This window comes from Drosophila serrata, unplaced genomic scaffold (assembly GCF_035046125.1).
Source record: "Drosophila serrata isolate PLE 108 unplaced genomic scaffold, ASM3504612v1 contig_272, whole genome shotgun sequence".
Classification (NCBI taxonomy): domain Eukaryota; kingdom Metazoa; phylum Arthropoda; class Insecta; order Diptera; family Drosophilidae; genus Drosophila; species Drosophila serrata.
This window is the reverse complement of record NW_028257170.1, coordinates 7,747,773-7,769,871: the sequence shown is the minus strand read 5'-3', so window position 1 is coordinate 7,769,871 and position 22,099 is coordinate 7,747,773. Positions and strand designations below refer to the sequence as shown.

The window sequence follows — 22,099 nt, the reverse complement described above, 5'->3', positions numbered from 1 at the left end:
TTCCACACCAAATCTATATTTTATTATGCAAGATTAAATAGATAAGAAATAAATATTTATACAAACTTGAAGCTTAATTAATTATATAATTTATTTATATATTTATAGGCCGACTTTCAAAAATACCAGCTTGCCCCTACTTTAATTAATAATAAAAAATACCTGTATATTAATTTTTAGATACGCCTTTTTTGGGGTAGTTTTTGATCCTCTTAATTTTGTGCTTTAATAGAGCTATGTAAATATTCCTTAACTTATTCTTAAACTGATTTTGTTTTCAATTTAAATTAATTTGTTTATTAACATAATTTGAAATTGATTAAATGAATAAATTCCGTTTAAAAATTCTCTCAACAACCTGCAATAGCGCCATCTGGACTTGAAACACAAACAGCAAGATGTAGATAGCGCCACACGGCAAGGGTGTCAAAAAAAAACGTTTGAGTTCGAAACAAAAGTGTGACAGCGTCGCGTTCTCGACCAACCAATGCTGCCAGACTCTAAAATTTCGAGAAACCAGCGTTGCCAGACAGTACGCAATCAGTGTAAATTTCAAAATTTTCCTTTTTTAAGGAAAATGTCGTCTGTTTAGCTTAATTTAATTAAAAAATTAACATTATATACAATCTTTGTAATAACTTATTTTTCAGCATTTCTTTTTATATATATTAAGTTTATTTTACATTGCAAATAAGTATGGTATATTTGCTTCTTATGTCAGATTTCTTTTGGCATCTTTCTTATAGTGAAGCTACTATCTCACTGTCCTGCATTTCAAAACAAAAACTCTTTCGAAAATGTCGTTACACACAAAATCCCGTTTTGGACTAAAAATTTTAGGCATCTGTACGCGGCGGCTTCTAAATTATCGTTATGCCAGCCAGTGCAGCGGAGGGGAAATCGACTCGGAGGTGCTGAATGAAATGGAGGACGGCTACAAGAGACTGGCTGCCTCCGACTCCAAGTCGCTTCTGAAGAAGCACCTGACACAGGAGATCTTCGACAAGCTGAAATCGAAGACAACGCCCCACTTCAAGTCCACGCTGCTGCACTGCATCAACTCTGGACTGTGCAACCACGACTCCGGCGTGGGCGTCTACGCCCCGGATCCGGAGGCGTACACAGTGTTTGCCGACCTGTTCGATCCGCTCATCGAGGACTACCACAAGGGCTTCTGCAAGACGGCCAAGCATCCGGAGGCCTCTTATGGCCAAGGCTCGGACTTTGAAAATCTAGATCCCGAAGGCAAATACATCGTATCCACGCGCGTCCGCTGCGGCCGCTCGATCAAGGGGTTCCCCTTCAATCCCTGTCTGACGGAGTTCGAGTACCATGAGCTGCAGTGCCTGATCAGCAGCGCCCTGAATAACCTCTGCGGTGAGCACAAGGGCAAGTTTTACCCTCTGACCGGCATGGATCCGGCCGTCCAGAAGCAGCTGATTGACGATCACTTCCTGTTCAAGGAGGGCGACCGATTTCTGGCGGCAGCCGGCGCCTCCCGCTTCTGGCCCACTGGCCGAGGCATCTTTCACAACGAGGCCAAGACCTTCCTGGTCTGGTGCAACGAGGAGGACCACATGCGCATCATTTCGATGGAGAAGGGCGGGGATCTGGGCAAGGTCTACGATCGCATGATTGCCGGCGTGGAGGCACTGGCTGAGCAGCTAGACTTCAGCAGGGATGAACGTCTCGGCAATCTAACCTTCTGTCCCACCAACCTGGGCACCTCCATTCGCGCCTCGGTGCACATTAAGCTACCGAACCTCACCAAGAACCCGAAGGATTTGCAGAAGCTTGCCGATGAGTACAATCTCCAGGTGCGCGGCACTCACGGAGAGCACTCGGAGGCAAAGGGCGGGGTGCACGACATCTCCAATCTGCGGCGGATGGGTCTAACCGAGCAAGAGACCATCAAGGAGATGCACGACGGTATCCGAGCTTTGATAGCAGCCGAGGGCAAGACCAAGTGATAATAAGTAGGGAAGACATACTTCAAGGCTGTACATAAATTCATCAACAACTTTTACTTGCTGTTAATTAAATTTTAAATTACAAATTCTTTTAACAATAAATATGCTATGAATTGAGTTTAAAAAGCTTCCCAAATCTGCCCCAGACAGTACACCTCTTATCCATTTTATTTAATTTTTTTTGTATTATTTTTTAATAATTTTAATTCTTTTATAAACTTAAGACTTAAAATAAAAGTATTTAAAGTTTCTTTTTTTGTTTTTGCTCGACACAGATGTCAAAATGTTTTACATTGTTTGGTTGTTGTAATTAAGCAAATGTTTTTTTTTCTTGTCCAATAGTTTATCCATTGTTGCTGCTGCCGCGGGTGGTGGTGTTGCAAGTTGGGTTCGGCTGTCCGCCCGCCCGTGACCCTCAAAGTATATGAAAATGCCGAAGGTCGCCGGGCTGGGACAGAGCAGCTGCTCCACACCTACTACACATCGCTACAAACTAAGACTTTTGCAGCCCGAACCGTCCAAAAGCGACGAGACGGACGAGCCGAAGATTTCTAAGTGTTGCTGCAGCTGCTGCTGTTGTTGTTGTTGATGTTGTTTGTTTATTTGTTGTTGATTGTTGCGTGATGCCCCAACTGGCGGCTACTGATGGTGGACAGGTGGTGGCGCCCAGAGATTTTCACCAGCACCACAGCTGGGGGGACGATGCTCGGCGGTGTGCGGGCAATTTACAGGCTCTTCTCGAGCTTGATCAGCTCAGTGATGCCATCGTACATCTCCTTGACGGCATCGTATTCGGTGAGGCCCATGCGGCGCTTGTTGGAGATGTCATAGACACCACCCTCGGCCTCGGTGTGCTCACCGCGGGTGCCGCGCACCTGCAGGTTGTACTTGGCGGCAACCTCCTCGAGCTTAGCCTTGTTGGAGGCCAGCTTGGGGACCTTGATGTGCACGGAGGCACGGATGGTGGTGCCCAGGTTGGTGGGGCAGAAGGTCAGGAAGCCGAGACGATCGTCGTGGCTGAAGGGCACACGCTTCTCGATCTCATTGACGGCGGTCACCAGACGCTTGTAGATCTGGCCCAGATCACCGCCCTGCTGCATGGAGATGATGCGGAGATGGTCCTCCTCGTTGCACCAGACCAGGAAGGTCTTGGCATCGTTGTGGTAGATGCCACGGCCGCTGGGCCAGAAGCGGCAGGCGTTGGCGGCCTGCAGGAAGCGATCGCCCTCCTTGAACAGGAAGTGATCATCGATCAGCTGCTGCTGAACGGCCTTCTCCATGCCGGTCAGGGGGTAGAACTTGCCCTTCAGCTCGCCATCGAGGCCGGACAGGGTGCTGCTGACCTTGCCTTCCATCTCCTTGTACTGGGCCTCGGTCAGGCAGGGGTTGAAGGGGTAGCCCTGCATGGAGCGGCCGCAGCGCACGCGAGTGGAGATCACGTACTCATTGGTGGGGTCAACGTTGCCGAAGCTGGCCACATCGCCAAAGGTGGAGGCCGGGTGCTTGTCGGTCTTCTTGAAGCCACCATGGTAGTCCTCAATGATGGGGTCGAACAGGTCGGCGAACACTGTGTAGGCCTCAGCATCGGGGGCGTAGATGCCAACGCCGGAGTCGTGGTTCTCCAGGCCGGACTGGATCACATCCAGCAAGGTCGACTTGAAGGTGGGCGTGACCTTGTTCTTTAGGTTGTCGAAGACCTCCTTGGTCAGGTACTTCTTCAACAGCGACTTGGAGTCGGAGGCAGCCAGCTTGGCATAACCCTCCTCCAGTTTAGCGAGAACAGCGGCATCAACCATGGTGTCTTGTTTGCTGCAAAATAATAATAACAAAAACAAAGGGGGTTGACCATTAGTAAAAGGGCGTGGCATTTGGCATTCTTAAAAACGGGGGTGTGGAGGAAAATACAACGACAGACAGTTTAAGCTTTTTTTTATTGCTAGCTAACGCTTGTTCTCAGTTTTGTGGCGCCTAAAAGTCGGCCTCAGTTTCTGTTTCTGTTTCGGCTTCTGTTTCCCCGGTTCCCTGACTGTTGTTTGGCCCGCAATTAGTTTCGGGTTATGGCCATGTGCTCGCATACCCGACTTGGCTCCGGCACGCGACTGCCTTGGTCCCACCAACTCCCATCACACACACAGAAACACACACATCACCCCTGCCCACAATGACGCCCCGTTTTCAGTGGTGGTGGCTCTAACTCCGACTTCGGTGGTGGCTCTGACTGACTATAAAATTTCGCCGGCTGCCGCTGAATACGCAAATCGACAACTACACTATATATTCACGCCCGCTCCCCGCCGCTGAAGGACTCTCGCTCCCCCCGCACATGCGCAGGACAACAACATGGCGGCGGCGGCAGTGACCCGGCCCAGCCGACAGAATCCTGGACAAAACCAAGGGACCAGGGCAATAATAATTTTTTTATGGCACTTTATTTTTGGGTGCTCTCATACACGCACACACACAAACACACATGACGTCAGCCCCGCCCCCTCCTCCTCCTCCTGCTGCTCCAGAGACAACTGCCGTCTAGGAGACCTAGGCCCACAAAAAAAAAAAAAGAAACGAAACCCAGGATACACACCCATCTCCTCCTCCGCCGGCGGCGGCTGGCGTGGCGCTGCCATTGGGCTCACCGCCGTTGGCCACCTCGCCCTCGATCACCTTCTCCTTCTTGTCCTTGGAGGCGCAGAGACCCATTTTAGAGTGTGGAGTTAGAGTAAGAGTTGTTTTTTTAATTTGTAGAGTAAAGTTGTTGGTCAAAAAACGTTTAAAAATTTGGCGTTTGATTGGTCACAAAGAGTCGGTCTGTTACAAAATGAGAGACCAGTCTCTGTTTGATTTTTTTTTTTTTGGTTTTTTTTGCGCGTTTTGCAGGTAAAATGAAATCACAATGCAGCTATAGCTCTTCCAAGGATCTCGCTCTCTGGAGGATGATCCACAAAAACACAGACACGCTTAACGCTTAACGCTTATTGCTTTTGATTTTCTCGGTGATTGATGATTAGTCGTTAGTTGGTTCCGCGGGTTTGGTTTGGTTCTCGATTAGGCCGATTCCTTGGTAATGGTGGTCTAGTATTCTTCGTTGGTATCAAAATAGCGGACGCAACAATATATATGTATATATATCGGATAAATCTTTTAGTTTTCACAACTTTGCTTTGCTTTTCGCTGCTGCTGCCGCGCCCAAATGTATACTACACTAAACAAACACTACGCGATGCTATTTGGGGGAGAGCAAAAAGGACTTGCTGACTGCTGCTCGGCTGGCTGACTACTGGAGCTGCTCTGCTGTGCTCTGTACTATGCCTGCTCTGCGGCACTGCGGCTCTGCAGGATATATTTTAGCGCGCAAAGGACGAACAAACCGAATCGGCAAATCGAAAGGAACTGAGAGCACACATCGCACCCAAGGGCCACAGCGCCGGCAAATGCCGCACCACAATTCAGCGCTCAGCTGGGAGAGTTTCACCCGGAGTTGCCAGTTCCCGATCCGGAGAGCAAAAGCCCGGGGAGGGTTTCGCATTCGCGGAGGGTTGAATCCGTCGCCGCTGCCGCTGCTGCTGCCTACCCGCAGGCGCCGGCCCAAACTGTTGCCGGATGAGCAGCAACATAATGCGGAAGGATATATTTACACGATGCGCTGGACCCACCACCAGCACCACCAAGCACCCGTTGGAAAACCCACTAACCAGCCCAAGCACCCCGCCTTCTACTCTCCCCCCCTTGGAATCAATAAAATTTATAGCACGCGACACACGGGCAGCTGGGAATTGTTGAGCCTCCAGCGTGCGCGGTCAAGTCGACTTCAAGTGTGAACTGTGCTCTGGTAATGACATCGGGTGCTAGTCCTTCTCACACACTCTGCCTCTCCCTCTCCCTCCCCCTCCCCCTCGAGTGTGTAAAAAAATCAATTACAACGGCAAATCAGTGGCAGCTTGCAGGATTCCCAGGACAAGGACACGGGCACTTGAGGCCGGGTATTAACCCATTGTGGGTGGTGTGAGGAGAGCTCAAGTGAGAGAGAGTGGAGGGTTTGGAGAACTAGTTCCCGGCATGGCATGTCTAATGCACATTAAGTCACTTTATGTACCAATTTTCATTCGCTATCGCCCTTTGTTTTTGCCTAATTTCATTTGCAGCTTCAATTACTCAACCTCGACTGAGCCCGCGAGTGGATGAGTAATCCCGATTCCGGCTACACTCTGAGCCTCCATTGTAAATATATATCGATTGCGAGGTAAATAACGAATAAGGAAAGGCAATTGGCCAATTTTAATTGCCACCTGACCGCTGGCACGGGCAAGTGTTTATTGATTTGCGGAAAATTCTACACCATTTCGGCCACATGAGTAATCTCTGGGTAATCTGATGAGGCGGCTTGTTTATGCCCCGCAAAAGATAGTGGGCCTTGCCGAACTGCAATTTGTACCGAACTGGGACTTTGTTGAGTGGCTACGAATCTCGCTAGATAATGGTAATGTTGACTTGACTTATTGGCCTGTCTAGAAGGCGTTGGAACTAATCAATTAACTCAAGTGCCGCCCCGATAGCCAAGCTGGCAACCTGCAAAACTGGAGCAGGCACACATTGTACATCCGCGAAAGGGGTTCCGAGGGAAAAAACCCCCTCGGGGAAAGAGGCTTTTAAGTGCCTTCAAAGCAAATCACATTAGGCTGACGCATAATTGAAGCAACTGATTTCGTTATGCAACCCTTGCTGAGATGCGGACAGACGGACAGGATGGGTGATATTCCCCCCTTAAGGCAGGATCAGCAGAGCAGCTCTACACGCGTCACCAAGTCGGCTTAATTCGATTTGGGCCACTTAGAGCCTTTCGGTTTATAACGTTATCACACACGCACGACTTTCTGTATTTATTTTATTTTATTTTTTTTGCAACCGTCAAGGCTTAGCAACAATTCGCGAATGGCTGGCCAAAAGCAGCCCACCATCCCATTCACCTGCCGGAGCTGGAGCTGGAGATGGAGAACTACAGGAGAGCAAACTGCAACTACAGAAAGAGAGAGCAGGTGGGAGCCCAGAGAGAGCTAGCTAACTGCTAAGATAAGCCCCGTGATAAGCTCTAAACCTCAACTCGTAAACCGTCGTCTCCGGCTGTCGCTGTCGTCGTGTCTGGAGATGATCGGTCCCAAAGGAAGCAGAGGTGATAAGATAGCCCGGGATGGGAGCAAACAGTTCTTTTGGTTTGCTTCTCCATCATAAAACCAGCTACACTGGTAGGTAAAATGCAATCAAATCGCAATCGAAACCGAGGGAAATTGGCAAAGTGAAACAACACTAAACGGACAGCCAGTGCAATGGGTAAGTTTATGGCCAACAACGGCCTGGTCGTTCACCCGAGAAATCGCTGCAATAGTTGCCTTCGTTAATTGCGCTTTTGGCCAGTCGATTGCACAAAGAAATTGGCAAGTGTACGAAAATAATTCGAAATGTATTTCGGGAAATTGGACAGCCACAACGACGACTACGACGGGGACGACGTGAGCAATTGCAGCGGGAAATTGGGAACGGGGGAGGAGCACAGTCACAGTCACAGTCACAGACACAGTCACAGACACAGTCACTACAAAACTGGTCACAGCCTTTGATAAGACATAAACATGGGCATGGAATGGAAAGTTTGGTAGTCTGATAACCCATAATGAGTGCGAGTCCGCTCCCTTCCCTTTCCACACCCTTGTACGGGTCGACACTAATTGAATCTGGTCATGGACATGGCGGCTCTCCCTGGATAATAATTCCCAGCGTTCTGCCAATAATAATTCTGGCTGTGACATGAATTCGACATAAAGCTCTTATTAATATTATATCTGGCCTCATAGGGGTCGATTCCTGCCAGCCAGCCAGCCAGCAGAAGGGGTGTGTGTATGATTCAGGAATAGTTGGTACTGATGCTGGTCACCCGCATTTCTCGCTTCTCTAGAGAGAAAATACTCCGGCGGACCTAATTTAATTAAAATTCTTTTGGCACAAACGTCAAAGCAGCTCACACTCAATTAGATGGGGCTTGCAGAGGAATATTTAGGCAGATATGCGAGACAGCGAGAGATATGAGAGATGATGATAAATATTTCTTCTTTGCACAACACCAAGTGGCGCAAAATATGTGCTGCCCGGATGTCGTTGATTTAAATTTGCGCTGTCTGCGAAGACAATCAGCGAAAATCAAGCAGGGGCCTTCATTAAGTTGCAGCTCTATAGATATATAGCCTACAGCAAAGGGTTGTAAGTAGGATGCATGTATTATATATATATATATATATATAGCGGGGAATCGGAAAGATCTGGTCAGCGAGGAGAAGGAGAAGTGATGCTGCAGGCATGCTTAGCATTGTGGACATCAAGAATTTCGAGTATTCACAGTTTCCCATTAGGAACCCGCCTTTTGTGGGTTTAACTAAGAAATTCTGTTTTATACTTGTATGTACCTATTAAATTTAAATATAATTTAAATTCTAGTTTGAACATTTTAAGAATATTTATCAATCGTAGTTCTTTTTCTAATTGAATTTGATTTAAAACTTCAAATTATATTTTGCTATTAAAGTTGAACCTTATTTTCTACATTACATATGCACTAGCGCCATCTGTCATGGAAACACAGAACTTCTGATAAATTTACATTACATTCTACAAGTAGAAAATTTTTAAGGTGATATTAGCAAATTTAGCATCGAACTAACTTCCTTTAATAATAATTAAAAGGATCTTAAAAAGTTTAAGACTTTTTGGTATAAGAATATCTTAAATATTATTCAAAGATGTTTAATATATTCTAAAGAAAGTTGTATAAGTGGTATGCATTTTTAAAGAGAAGTTTTTCATAAGTAAGAGTCCTTTTACAGAATTTGATCAAACTGTAAAAAAGTTAGCACATATTTATCACCCTTTTAAAAACCAAAAACAATAAGTGGTTTTAAAATTTGTTTTTAAAGTTAAGGAGCTTCTTTAGCGACCAATAAGCTTTAAGAATCCTTAAAGTCCAGTCCTTGTAAAACCCAAAGCTCACACATCTAAAAAGCTTTCCATTACAGTCGCAGCCACAATATTAGACCTAGCCCTTTTTCCACAGCTCAGCACTTCAAATGTCTGCGATTTGTTTACGTTTTGTTTGAAATTTCAGCTAGTCCAAATATTTGCTTATTTACTGGCTAAATGAATCGCGAGGCAAATCCAGATTGGTGTTATTCGAAATTGATTGCCTGCCTGCTGTTACTGGAAGCCTCCCACTCTGCGTGGGATGATTCCCATTTCCTGTCTAGCCAGAGGAGAACCCAACCCAGCTCTGGTTATGCAACCTGTCGGTGGCTCGGAGCTGGAGCTGGCTTTTGTTTGGCCAGGGAAAATAGAAGCGGCGTTACCTTGTTAACTATATCTAGACCAAAAAAAAGTAAAGGGGGAAATGGATTTTTCCCCAGAGAGCATTGTGTTGTGACAAGCCAATCGGTCGATTTTTCACGACTCTGTCTATGGCAGTTTTCCACGCTATTTTATTCGCTCGAACGAGCGAGTGAGTAGGCAAACGAATGCCTAATGGATCTCAATTGAATAATTAACAGCAATGTGCCAGAGCAAAGGAAAGAAAAAATAAAGAGAGAGATCCAACAATTTGTACAACAAATTTGCGCGATTTGTTTGCTGAATAATATAACAAAAAGCTTGGTGTATGAATGATATACAACAAAGCCTCAAACAATTCCCTCGTAAACTTGTCAGCTGTTGTTGTTGGATATTTTTTGGGTATTTTTCCTGCTCCTATCCCTATATATGCTCTATATATGTTCTATATAGAACTGCCAGGTAGGAATGGTATGCTAATGCCACCCTATTTCATACTCACTGTGTGTGCTTTGCTTTTGTTTTGCTTATTTGCCTTGGCGGGGTTGTATTTTTAGCAGCCGGCATTATATCAACCCGAAACTAAATTTGGCCGGGTAAAATTTCGATCGGACGGGCCCTGCTGCTGCTTCTGTGGCTCCCAAACTGTCTTATATAATAATTCTTAAATCGCCTGGGGGGTATTGTTATTGGCTCTGCCCTGATTTCTGCTTGCCCAGCATTATTTGCTTGAAATTGTAGATAAAAATTTGCTATCGCAGCGGTTACGCAATATCGCTTGGTATATAGCTGGCATTGACCGCGAAAATGAGTGTGATTTTTCTTTTATTGCTAAGACAAGAGAACTTTTTCTTATTTATAGACTCCCCTCTCGGACAAGTTCAAGTAAGAAAACGGCCTGAGAAGCCAGCCAAGTGCCAACTGAAAGTTGGTTTCGTCGCCTCTTATCTGTCGTTCAGTTAGAATGGCATTAACACGCCCCAATATCTAATCGAAATCGATACAGGGAAACACACAACACACACGACATGCTACACGCTACACACACCACACTTTCTAGGAGCCAACGAACGACCGACCTTAAACTGCACCCCCGCAAACACTTCTAGTTTCCCCCTCCTGCCTCCTCAAATGCACTTGGCAAGCGGTACGTACAGTCCTCAGCCCGTTCATTGGCATTTGGCCGCAAAAATTGCACAACTACAGAAAAAAAGAAAAAATAAAAAGCGAATAAAGCCCGGCAGACAGACTGCGAGACCGTAACAGCAAAGCCCCAAGCAGGGCCAAACAAGTTTCTGTTCTGCAAACACAAAACCAAAAAAAAAAAAAAAGAATCTCAATCTGAAACTGCATAACTATAAACCGAGAGCTTTATTGCCTATAGCCGCCGGCCCGTATAAATTTTATTTTTGCCGGTAACCGGTTTTCTCGCATTGCAAAAATGCAACGACGAATAAAGTGAGTCAACTCAACAAACCGGGGGATGTGAAAACTAAACACACACACTCACAGCTTTGGGGGGAAAAATAATTAAATAACTAAGTATATACTCTAGAGAAAATAATATATTTATAAATAATATTTTAAGACCAAAAACTGACAGTATTTCTATATATTTTACTGCTATTTAAGTGCTTTTACTTTGAAATGCTACTTTAAGGCAGTGAAAAATAAAAAAGAATTCCTTTTTCTCATAGAAAATATCTCAATGAGCTTTTCTTTAGCAAATTCTTATTTAATTTAAGAAAATTTAGTTTGCTACAATTAATTTAATTATTAAAAAGGTTACTTAAGAAATCGATCAAAAATCTATAAACCAAGCACTGCATTTAATTACCAATAAAACTACCTTTAATTGCCAAAAAAAAACTCACAAAACTTAAAGCAATTAAAAGCCAAAGATATTCACTGTATTTCAGCATCTGGAAAATTGAGTTGCCACCAAAACGAATCAATTTTAACGATAGAAATCTAGAAGCATTTTCACAGTATTTAATTTAAAAGCAATTAAATTGCAGATAAAAATTAGTAATTCACTTGGGTTTATTTTCTTTTTGCCATTTAACTTTTAAGAGCCACAAAAACTGATAAATTCTTGATTTAAATCTAAGCGCTTCACTGTATTGTATCTTCAAGATACTTGTGCTGTCAGCAGATATTATATATAATTCACTTGCAAACTTGCAATTCTTATCTTTGGAGAACGGCTCACCTTTGCAACCGTAGAATTCAACGTCCAACGTTACAATGATCGGAATATTCTGTTCTTTAACCCAACTGAGTGCAGTCGCTGCTGCCGCTGCCGCTGCTGGGGAAGCGCCAACGCCGGCAGAGACCGAGGCATAGCAATTCCCTTCCTTCTTTCACTTTCAAACTACACACGGATACATGGATACACGGACACACCGATAGGGAATCCAAGCACGAACGGCAGAGAGCCGAAAAGCTGCCTTGGCCTGCCTCCTGGCTGCTCTGCCGGCGCTGTGGCATGCCCACCGAGTGCCTTCCATGTGTTGGTGAGTGCCGCCGTGCCGCCGTCGCCGACGATTGACGTAGGACGTGACGTATGACTAAAAAGCAGCAAATAAAGCTCTCTCACGCACTCACACAGCGAAAGCTCACCCCCTAGAACTAACACTAGCACACACTTGTCGACGCGACTGAGAAAAGGAAAGTGTTCGGTTCGCAAACAGCTAGAAAACTGCATTGCTCCATGCGGGCGTGGGAGCGAGAAGGCATAGAAGAGGCAGCGACGGCAGCGACTTCTTGCAGCCGCAAATCAAAAATATTAAAATGTCCCCCCAAACGAGTGTGCGAGTGTGTTTGTGTGTTTGGGAGGGAGAGGCACTCACACACACCCATATGAAGGAGCGGTTCCATTGCTTAATTATGACCAGACACTGAGTAACGGAAAACGGAATGATATGCGACGATATGGATGGATACGATGAAAGTAATCAAGGCAAGTGGCACAATTACACCAGTTACGCCTTTTACCAGCCTTCGTCTTTCCATGGGAAGTGCAAATAGTCCGAATTCGCAAATATGTAGTTGGAATTTGCAAATATTCAGGAGGGACAAGCTAAGCTCATCTCATGGCATAGCATCGCTATCCCAAAGATTTGCTTAAAATGCTAAACAAACAAAGTCGAAACGAGTCTAAAAAGATCGAAGATGCAAAATACAGTCCAAATTCTATACAATGAATAGATATATTCAGAAAAAATATATATTTTATCGATTTGTTAAGGGATTTGAGCAGAAAGTAATGATTCATTTCATATATATTTTACATTAGAACTGATTTTGTATAATAAATTTATACCTTCTCTTAAAAGAGCCTTATGAAAACAAATTAAAACTTTTAAATTTAGAAAGTATTGTTTTTTAAATACAAATGGCTTGAAAAGATCTTAAGATCGAATTGAAAATAGATTTTGACCGAAATTTATGAATATATTAATGATTTATAGAGTCACAAATGACTCTTTCAGCGTTTCAAACTTCTAATTAAAATAATGATACGTTTCAGCATTAAATAAATCTAAAATTCAACCAATATAAGTTCAAATTTTAGAATATCTCCTATAGGTAATACAACTCATCACCTATAATATATACGCACACCTTCTATAAGAAAAGTTCTGTTGTTTTTGGCCTGATCTAAAGCAAACAAAACGTCGCCGTCATAAATTTTGGCACTAATACCGCAGTATATGAAATGAAAAATGTTGTGCTAAAATGTAAAAGATTTAGGGAAACTTGGGGGAGCTACGATAAATAATTGCGATGTGCCAACTAAAACCTATTACATAGTTTTGTTATGCCGCCAGCACCTTTGTTTTCACGGCTCCCCCACATATTTAATCAAATAAACACATTAAAAATAATCGCTTACACGACCTCTAACAAAAGACTTGAACTTGATTTTGAATTTTCAGGCACAAACAATCCAAATCTTTTGGGCAACCCAAAGCAGGAGGCGGCCCATATGTTGTGTCATCGAAGCGAACATATTCATTTGTTACTTCTAGATGAAAACCGAGGAAAAATATTTGAAAAGTTGCCAAAGAAATTTATGCAACGCGCAGCAAACATCGGAAGATATATACGATACCTATACCCAACCCTATATCTATACGTATATCTATCCATCTATCTACGTGTGTTGTTTTCGAAAAAAGACTGAATAACTTTTGCTTTTCAACGGCACACGAATTTTCCACGGGACGGCCATTAAAAATACATATCAAATCGCCATTCCAACAATCAAATTAGATATTTTTTTGCGAGAACGATGTGCTGCAGATTAATTTTTGATACATATTAAACGAATGCCAGGCGACAGCACCAGCAGGACGCTTATATAATCCAGGGAAATGTCGTCGCACAAAATCCCTTTCCATTGGCACAAACTTTTTCGCATTTTCAATTTACTTTTGCTGGCTGTCACTTCAGCCCCGCCTGTTTTCCTTTTCGTTTTCATTTTCATTTTCAATTGCTGCCGACGTCGAGTGACGCTGAGATTACGTAAATGCGCCCAGCAGCTCTGCCTGCCAGCCAGCCATCTATACATCCATCCCATTGCCACTTCTAACCACTAACCCCACCAGCTGGTAGCCTGGCAGCCTTTGGGGGCTGGTTCGGTCCGTGTAGGATTTCGCATAGAACAATAGAGCCCCAAGTGGGGCGGGAAAAAATGGGCGAAAATGGCATATACTGCGGTGGGTTGACCTTGAAAAGCTTGCGAAACAAGCGCACGGATATGTAGATACTCGCACAATAGCAGCCACTGGCGATTTCGTTACTGTTGACACACAGTTGAGAAAGCACTTAGCATCTAGGGGTATAGAACGCACAGCAGAGTTCAAAATACTAGAGCCAAATGGAGGTCAAATAATGAAAATGATAATCTAAAATCAATTGTAACATAACAGTGAATATTAGGAAGATTATTATGAGAATTACGAGGGTTACTTAGCCTAATTAGCTTTAACTCTTGATATAACTAGAAAGAAGTACCCTAGACTACTGAACATATCCATTTTCTTTAAGAGATGTAATAGGAAATACATTAAAACCAAAATATTAAGTCATCTAGTACAAAAATCTAACTATTTCCGAGATATTTTCGAAAATAAATATGCAATTGCCTTCTTACTGCTATTATTTCGAAAGCAAACGTAAGTATAGATTCATAAGAGATGACTGTTGCCCGGAGAGAGGCATGTGACAAGCCTAGAATGAGCTAAGCCACCGCTAGAGAATCCCCAGCTTGTGGTGGCTTACACACACTAAGCTGCCGCAAAACACAATCATTTATCTTTATCCGCACATCTGACGAATCGGAAAAACTTGCATAACATTCCCCAACACACTAAATATATGAGGAGAATGGTCGTGTAGCGGGTAGAAATGGTGTTTATAAAAGCATTTAGTCATTGACTGATTGCGTTCCCTGGAGGCCAGCGATCGCTGCTAATGTGTGTATGCTGCTGCTGCTACTGCTGCAAAAAACGAAAGCCAAAAAATGAGTAAACCATTTGAAATATGTGTTATTAATTAGTTCAATTTGCGGGCAGCGAAGCACGAGCCCAACTTAATGCCCAACAGTGGCCGCTATCCGGGCAATTAGCTGTGAAATTACTGTCATAATTGAAACGCCAGTCGTCGGCGGAGGAGGAACTCTCTAGCATTAACAGTATCTAGTGGGCAGTGGCTAGTGTCTAATTATCCGTGGATTGCAACATGCCTGTAGAACTGCTTCATTTATCGAAATATATGATAAAACTATACTATTCTATATATACTATATGCTAAAAGCTCTGCCCGTGTTGTCAACTTTCCATCTGTGTTGCGCCTTTTGTTTGCTAAACAATATTTTGGCAGCACATCAAAAGCGACGCTTGCCAAAAGCGATTTTTTGCACAGACGCGAGCCAAGTGCTTAAAATATATATCCGTACATATGTATCTGCTCGGGTATATAATCGGGCATGTATGTACAGCGTACATCAAACAAGACACCCAAATGAAGACCTCTGTCCATCAGTAGGGATCAGATATGAGGCATGACGCCGCTTGGCTAAGCTAAAATGGGATTCCTCCTCCTCCTCTCGGCAGGAGGCTGATTTCGGTTGCAACTGCAGAGCTAATTTGCTGCATATGAACAATGAAAAATGTACATGGCACTGGCTGCGTCTCCAAATGTATTAATAAACTTTGCATGGGGGGAGATCATGTGACCCGCCGTCAGCGAACGCGGACGCGAGCGCGTAGAGAGTTGGACAGGTCTCATAATGGCCCGACAAGTGCTCATCGTTTCCATTTCCATTTCACTATGGCAGCCAGCCAAAAACTAATAAACCAACCTGCCCCTAGGCGGAGGCACTTTCCTTGAGCACCTGGGCAAGGACAAGTCGGTGCTGGGCTTGGATGGGCTTAAACCCAACAAGGATTGCGTGCACCAAGGCTTTGCCCGATTATTATTAATGGGAAATCAATTGTGCGCAATTATAGGAAGAAGTGGAGAACCCGACACATGGCCAACTCGGCTTCATAAATAAACCGTAAACTGCACATGCAGCACCAGATCCAACAGAGGCGACGGCTATGGCGACACCCGTGTGAGCCGAACCAAGCTGAGCTGTCCGCCCAAGCACAGAACATGAGACAAAAATAACAGCAAATTGTGGCCGCCAGCACCAACATGATGATGATGATGATAATGATGATCATCATCATCGTCAACGGCGTCGTTGTCATCCAACGAATTCGCTGATGCTGCACCGTTGTCGCCAAGCGGCTGCGCCTCATGGCAACTATTTTCGCCCGCCCGAACAGAAGTCACCCGAGGGCATTGAACCCGCCACAGCATGTGGAGATGCGGAAATGGTGCACAAAAATATCAAATTTAAAAATTAAGAAAGAAAACAAAAAACTCAAAAGTTACAGAAAAAATACGGATTATAAAAGGGGGGAATGCTTACCGCTCGCCCAGCTGCTGGGCCTCCTTGATCGACTGGATGAAGGCATTGGTCTCGCCCTTGATGAAGTCATTGCTGGCCTCCTTGTCCGCCGGCAGCACCTTCTCGGCCTGCTTTGCCCCGAACACACGCTCATCGACTTCATTGTGGACATTGCCATTGGTGTCCTGCCCATTAGTGTTGGCTTCGGTCAGTGATTTGGGCAGTGGGATTGGCATCTTGTCGGCTGTCTTTGGTGGACTGCTTGGTTTAGGCGGTGGGGTTGGCTTCGGCGGGGCAACCACGGGAGCAGGAGCGGGAGCAGGTTCTGTCTTAGGCTTGGGGGCAGGAGCTTCCTCCTTTGGGGGAACCGGTGCGGGAGCAGGAGTAACAACGGGCGCGGGCTTTGGAACAGGTGCTGGTGCCGCCGCGGCGGGTTTCGGAGCGGGAGCTGGCGGAGAATCCTTGGCGGGAGCGGGTGCAGGTGCTGGAACCTTCGCTGGCGCAGGATTCGCTGGCTTGTCGTCTAACGCTGGCGCTGCAGGCTTGTTAGAATTAAATAACCAAGCTAAACGTTTGCTACAAAAACAAAAGGAAGGAATACAGGGAAAACAGAAGAATAAATAAAAATCAAATCAAAGATAAGCAAGAAAAAACTAAAGTGCAATACAAGTAAAGTTAAATAGTGCATGTGTATGTGTGTATGTATGCAAACACATTGTACCGTTTTCTGGAAAGACAACAGCGCACGCCGCACAACTTCTTGTCTTACGAACTTTAGACGATAACTTAGAAATAAACACGTGAATCATTAAAATCTATATAATTCTTTAACAATGAACTGAGCGTCATACGTATGTACATACATACATACATATGTATGTACGCAGCAGCTGCACTTTTTCCACATAAATTTCTAGAAACTTCCAGTGATCAAGCAACGAAGCGTAACGTAAATGGTAATTGCACTTTATACCGAATTTGCAACTATTATTTGACCCACCTTTAAATCTAGGCACAACCCACAGTTGAAATTCACCGATTAGCAACCTTTTTTTAAGCAAATAATCTGTTTTTTCGTGAAATACACAAATTATAAACTTCCTTAATGGCCGATTGAAAATGTAAAAGGGATAATGCAAAGTGACAAGCAGTGTCACCACACCCAAATTTGCTAATATATTAGAGGTAACTAAACACAGTTAATTATTGACAGCTACTTTTATGAGCAGCCCTGGTTTTAAGTTTAAATTCAAATTTGAAAATGTGATGTTTAATAAAAATGTTGGCAAATCTATAAAAATATTCCGCTGTTAGCAGCATAGATAAAACCTATGTATACACTCCTTAAAATCCCCTTAACTAATGTCGTAATAAGTAAAACAAAAGTAATTTTCCCATAACAGGCAACGTAATAGGCCAATTATTTATTTCGCTTGCCCTGTAGGCGTTTCTACTCCCGATAAGAAGGCGTGGCATTGAAATAGGAACATTGTTGTGGGCGGGTTTAGCTCCAATGTGTCGTTATTTAGCACCGCAACCGCAATCCAACCCTTACGTAACTACTTTCTCCACTCCCCCAAAACTATATACAAAGAAGGGCGCAGAGGCATTTCTCTTGTCACGTAGGCCAAAATGGGCAATATAGCTGGCGAAAAACTCGTGCGGCAAATAGATAAGCAAACAAACGAGCTTCGCTAGCCAGAATTAGCAACAAAAACCCGGCAGAAACGCCGGCTGTTTGGCTGAGAGTCGCTCCAAACTTGCAATTATCACTTTGATTATTACGCTAATTGCCGGCAGATAACAACTGGACGCTCTTGTTTCGTTTCTGTTGCCAAAATTGCGAATCAGCTTTTGGCAAAATATGGCTACTCGTGTGTTTGTGTGTCTGTGCTGATTGCACTTATCACGAATGAGAGTTAGAGCCGCGAAAGCCGGTTGCTGCCGGGAGAATCAATCATGTGACAGAGCTAGCTCGCTGACTAACATTTGTTGCCAAATGCAAGGCCAAGACGATTGTATCATATATACAGTGACATTTAGCACCTTCCTCAAACCGAAAATCGATCGATTGTGGGATCGTGTGCGGTGAAAGAGCGAAAGATTGGCCTATTTCCGATTAGATTATGGCTTTGGCAAGCGAAATTGTCACAATCCTTATCTCGAAGATTTATGAAATGCAAGAGTTGTACAAGAGAGGAAGTATAGATGGGTATAGATTCTAGGAAGTATTTTATATTAATGTTTAACAGGTTTTTCTTTAAAGTTAGCATAATAAATAGGCTGAAACTTAACTCAATAGACTTCTGGATAAGCTTTGAAATTCACTTAAAAATAATTGTATATATGTACATAAAATCTTGTCTATACAATACAAAGTACAAAAGATTTAGTAGGTAAATTTAGGTTCTTCCAAGAATATAAACTAGTAAAAATTATACCCTATTCTTTATGAAATATTTCTGGTAAAACAAAGAGTATTCATCCTGGTTTAAAAACTTTTCAGAATGTAACATTTAGAGGATTCCTTTAGTTATTCTAATAAATACATTTCTTAAAAATTGCTATATTTTTTTCCATTTAGATATAGCTCGCTGCTATCAAACACTTTTGCTGCAGCAAATCTATGAAATTATAATTATTTTTACTAATTTTACTGTTTTTGTATTTTTACATTAAGTTAAATAAAACCTAATAATTCTAAAATAGATTCCATTATAAATAGTTCATATTAAATTCAATTTATTAAAGTAGCAAGGATATTGAATCCAAGGACCCCTACAAAAAACCTCCCCTTACGCGGAACTCTACACATAGAACGCTTCCACATAGAGCCCGAAAGTATGCTACAAAATATCACTCATCCGCCCTGTGAGCCAATCAATGCCCATCAAACTGTGGGGCAAACAAAAATTTCCCCCGGCACACTTACCGTATTTCATCGACAGCAAAAGTCAAGTACCACAAGGCGAACATTTTGTATTAGCTGCAAATAATAGAAAATCGATTTAGTAAGCCCGCTTATTGAATATTTATAAGGTGCGGCGGCCTAACTTATTTACTATTGAATTTTTCGCGCTCTCCAAATGGCAATTTCCAGTGCACAACACACAACACAGACAGACATGCACTTGATCTGACTCACTGAGACCTTCGAAAAGCGCAACAAATGACGTCGTCGCCGCTGTCGGACAAGTATTGCAAAAAAACGTAACTTAACTTGCCGCTCATCATCATTCTCAGAGTCAATTCCAATTCTCATTTCCAGAGAGTCGGAGCTCAATTAATGCCCGAGACGGAGAGATAAAAAACGTTGAGCCAGCAGTGAAAATATGCCGGCATTATTCAAGGTTTATTTATAAACAAAGCTCGCATGGATGTGATGTGAGTTGCAGCCTATCTGCAAAATGCAAAATTCACAGAGCGCCGGGGGCACGTGAACGTCGCGACTTGTGGGCATTTAGCCAAATATTGGTCATGGCACAGGGAAAAATTGTGATTTATAACTGATAAATAAATGTATAAATGGGAAATATTAAATTATTATCTTAGTTGTATATATTTAATGATTTTCAAGTCTTAAAATGTGCTTTAAAATATTATTTTAAAGAGTTAGGATAGTGTTTCAACATTTTTTTAAACATAATTAAAATAGAATTTAAAACTTTGTCAATTTTAAAGCAATATTCAACACATTTGTAACAATTTATTCTTTCAATTAAATGTTCTTTGTAGAAAATGTACAATTTGTACAAAATGGAGAATTTGTACAAAATGTACAATTTGTACAAAATATAAATTTCACAATGGATCTTTATTTTTTCCCGTGCACTGCAGATCGATTTGGGATACGGGTATATTTTTTGCTTTTTGCACCGGCTGGCGCCCATCGGTCGAAAGGTGTCTAAAATTAGATCATTTCGCCATCGATCAATTAGGAGTGCTTTCTTTTTGCGAACCCCTGAGCTTTGTTTATCCCACGGATTTGTGCAAAAAAAATTCGCCATGGAGAGAGCACTGTGTCTTGGTTTGTTTTCCTTTAGCACACGCGGCGTATGAGCAATCTCTGACACAGACACACACACACACACACAACACACACCGAAAGTTACATCACAGCGAGCGGCTGAGTGGGTGGCTGTGGGAGGTGACTCTGCATGGATGGATTATTCCCACGTAGAAGAGGTTACTGTTGCAGCATGCCACACTCACACTCTCGCACTCACACTCAAGCATAGAATAAACAACACACACACGGAAGAGGGTGCTGCACTGGTGACCCCTTCTCCTTCTGCGTGCACTCACCTTTCGGGCCTCCGGTTGGGTAATAAATCAGGCTAGAAAAAAGGTTGCAAATGCTCCTCGGAGGTGTTTTTCTGCTCTGTTTCGTTTCGAGAACCAAAAAGGTTTGTTTCGGTTTAAATGCTTCTCACACAGCTGAACAAACGGTTCGACCGCCTTCGATTGTACGTTGTTTGATTTTGAGTAAAAGTACAAAAATGTATTAATTCTCTCGACTATCTGGCCCTCTTGCTGCTTGCCGTTGAATGCCTATTTCAATTATTTGTATTTTTTTTTTCGACTGTCGTGCTCCGTGCGAAAATCGACTGCTCAACTGGCGGCAAAAGCGACGAGACTACGGCTACGACGGAGCCCGAGAGCGATGGCCGGAGAGAGAGAGAGAGAGTACGGAGAACACACACAGAGAGCGCCGACGCCAAATGGTTCCTAGCTGCACTTGCGACAAAGCTTTTCTCACGAGATTCGTCCCCCTTTAATCATTCCACCAAGATTTGGTGGTAGTTACACAGAGAGAAAGTATTGTGGAGAAAGCCTCAATTCTATTGATACTCTTACCCAAGGAAATATAATATTTAACATTAAATACAAGACACTTTAGGCCTTATAATAATTTGCTCAGAACACATCTCTTTACCTTTCTAAGTTCGGAAACCGAAACACCTCAAAATACATTCAATTCTTCTTAGTTCCTAGACTTTTCTCTATGTGTACTTTGGATATTTATTTGCGTGTGCTCACCTCAGTGAGTTTGTTACTCATTCGCTTACGCTATGTCGCGGTAGCTGTGTGTCAATAATCGAGCTAGACCTGGCCAAAAGGCTGGCTAATCAATAAATGAAACATTTAAAATAGATTCTTTTGTGGGGTCAGTTTGGCAGTCACTGGGAGCAGGCGTAATCAACACTTTTCCTGTTTACAAATGCAGTGATTTGTTGGCCTTGGCCAAAAGCTATCATAGTTACCTGACAACGTTGTTGGTCTGCTGACCGAATGACGCCTTTCGCCGGTTGTCTGTCTAGGGCAAACATGGCCAGATAAGAGTCCAGTCATTCATTCAACGCGTTCTGTTATCTGTTACCTGCAAAGCCCGCTTTATAGGGGCCTTATCCGGCTATCTTTTGGCCCAGTTTGGCAGCCATTGGTTCTGGGAGGATGCAACATTCGTGGGCAGGTTGCATAACAGGGCGAAGGCGTGCAGCTGCTTACATAACCATGAACGAGCAGCGGCAGCGGGAGAAACGCACAGAAACAAGGTCAAAAGTTCAAGGACTGAGAAAAGCTCACAGCATCCTGAAGCGCTTGCGTTGCTCACCGGAAGTTACCGGTGCTCCTTCCTCCTCCTGCAAGGATATGCTCTCCTCTGTTTTGTTTTTATTATTTTAAATTATATACTTATTTAATCGGCGCTCCACAAGGTGGCCGCTTGTATAATGCCACCCACGAAGTAGGCTATAAAAATGAGGCCCCGCGAGGATTACATTTAAATAAGGGCACATCTGTT

At 43.4% G+C, this 22,099-nt stretch overlaps 1 protein-coding gene and 1 pseudogene across 6 annotated transcripts; one reads left to right on the top strand and one right to left on the bottom strand.

Annotated features, from left to right (window-relative positions):
* Window positions 1-2,608, top strand: LOC110190439 (arginine kinase 1 pseudogene; annotated as a pseudogene). Its single transcript, XR_015271833.1, has one exon. The product of XR_015271833.1 is annotated as an arginine kinase 1 pseudogene (transcript).
* Argk1 (Arginine kinase 1) lies at window positions 2,136-21,567 on the bottom strand. 5 transcript variants are annotated; one of them, XM_020960920.2, is made up of 4 exons: window positions 20,602-21,567; window positions 19,229-19,282; window positions 16,318-16,872; window positions 2,136-3,779 (listed from the first exon to the last, which is right to left on the bottom strand). In XM_020960920.2, exons 2-4 carry the CDS (start codon window positions 19,270-19,272, stop codon window positions 2,696-2,698), a joined length of 1,683 nt encoding a protein of 560 aa, XP_020816579.1. In that variant the 5' UTR covers window positions 19,273-19,282; window positions 20,602-21,567; the 3' UTR covers window positions 2,136-2,695. The 5 variants fall into 5 exon arrangements, with proteins under 5 accessions (XP_020816579.1, XP_020816581.1, XP_086689519.1 ...); XM_020960922.2 differs by lacking the exon at window positions 16,318-16,872; XM_086833393.1 differs by lacking the exons at window positions 19,229-19,282; window positions 20,602-21,567 and adding an exon at window positions 17,297-17,437.
* Between the last annotated feature and the right edge of the window lie 532 nt (window positions 21,568-22,099).

Bases quoted from the DNA above. Each gene is read 5' to 3' on its own strand.
- Argk1 (XM_020960920.2), bottom strand. From the start codon at position 19,272: ATGTTCGCCTTGTGGTACTTGACTTTTGCTGTCGATGAAATACG. The intron at 16,873-19,228 runs GTAAGTGTGCCG...TTGTTTTTGTAG, and splicing joins TTTGCTGTCGATGAAATACG to CAAACGTTTAGCTTGGTTAT. The intron at 3,780-16,317 runs GTAAGCATTCCC...ATTATTTTGCAG, and splicing joins GCCCAGCAGCTGGGCGAGCG to CAAACAAGACACCATGGTTG.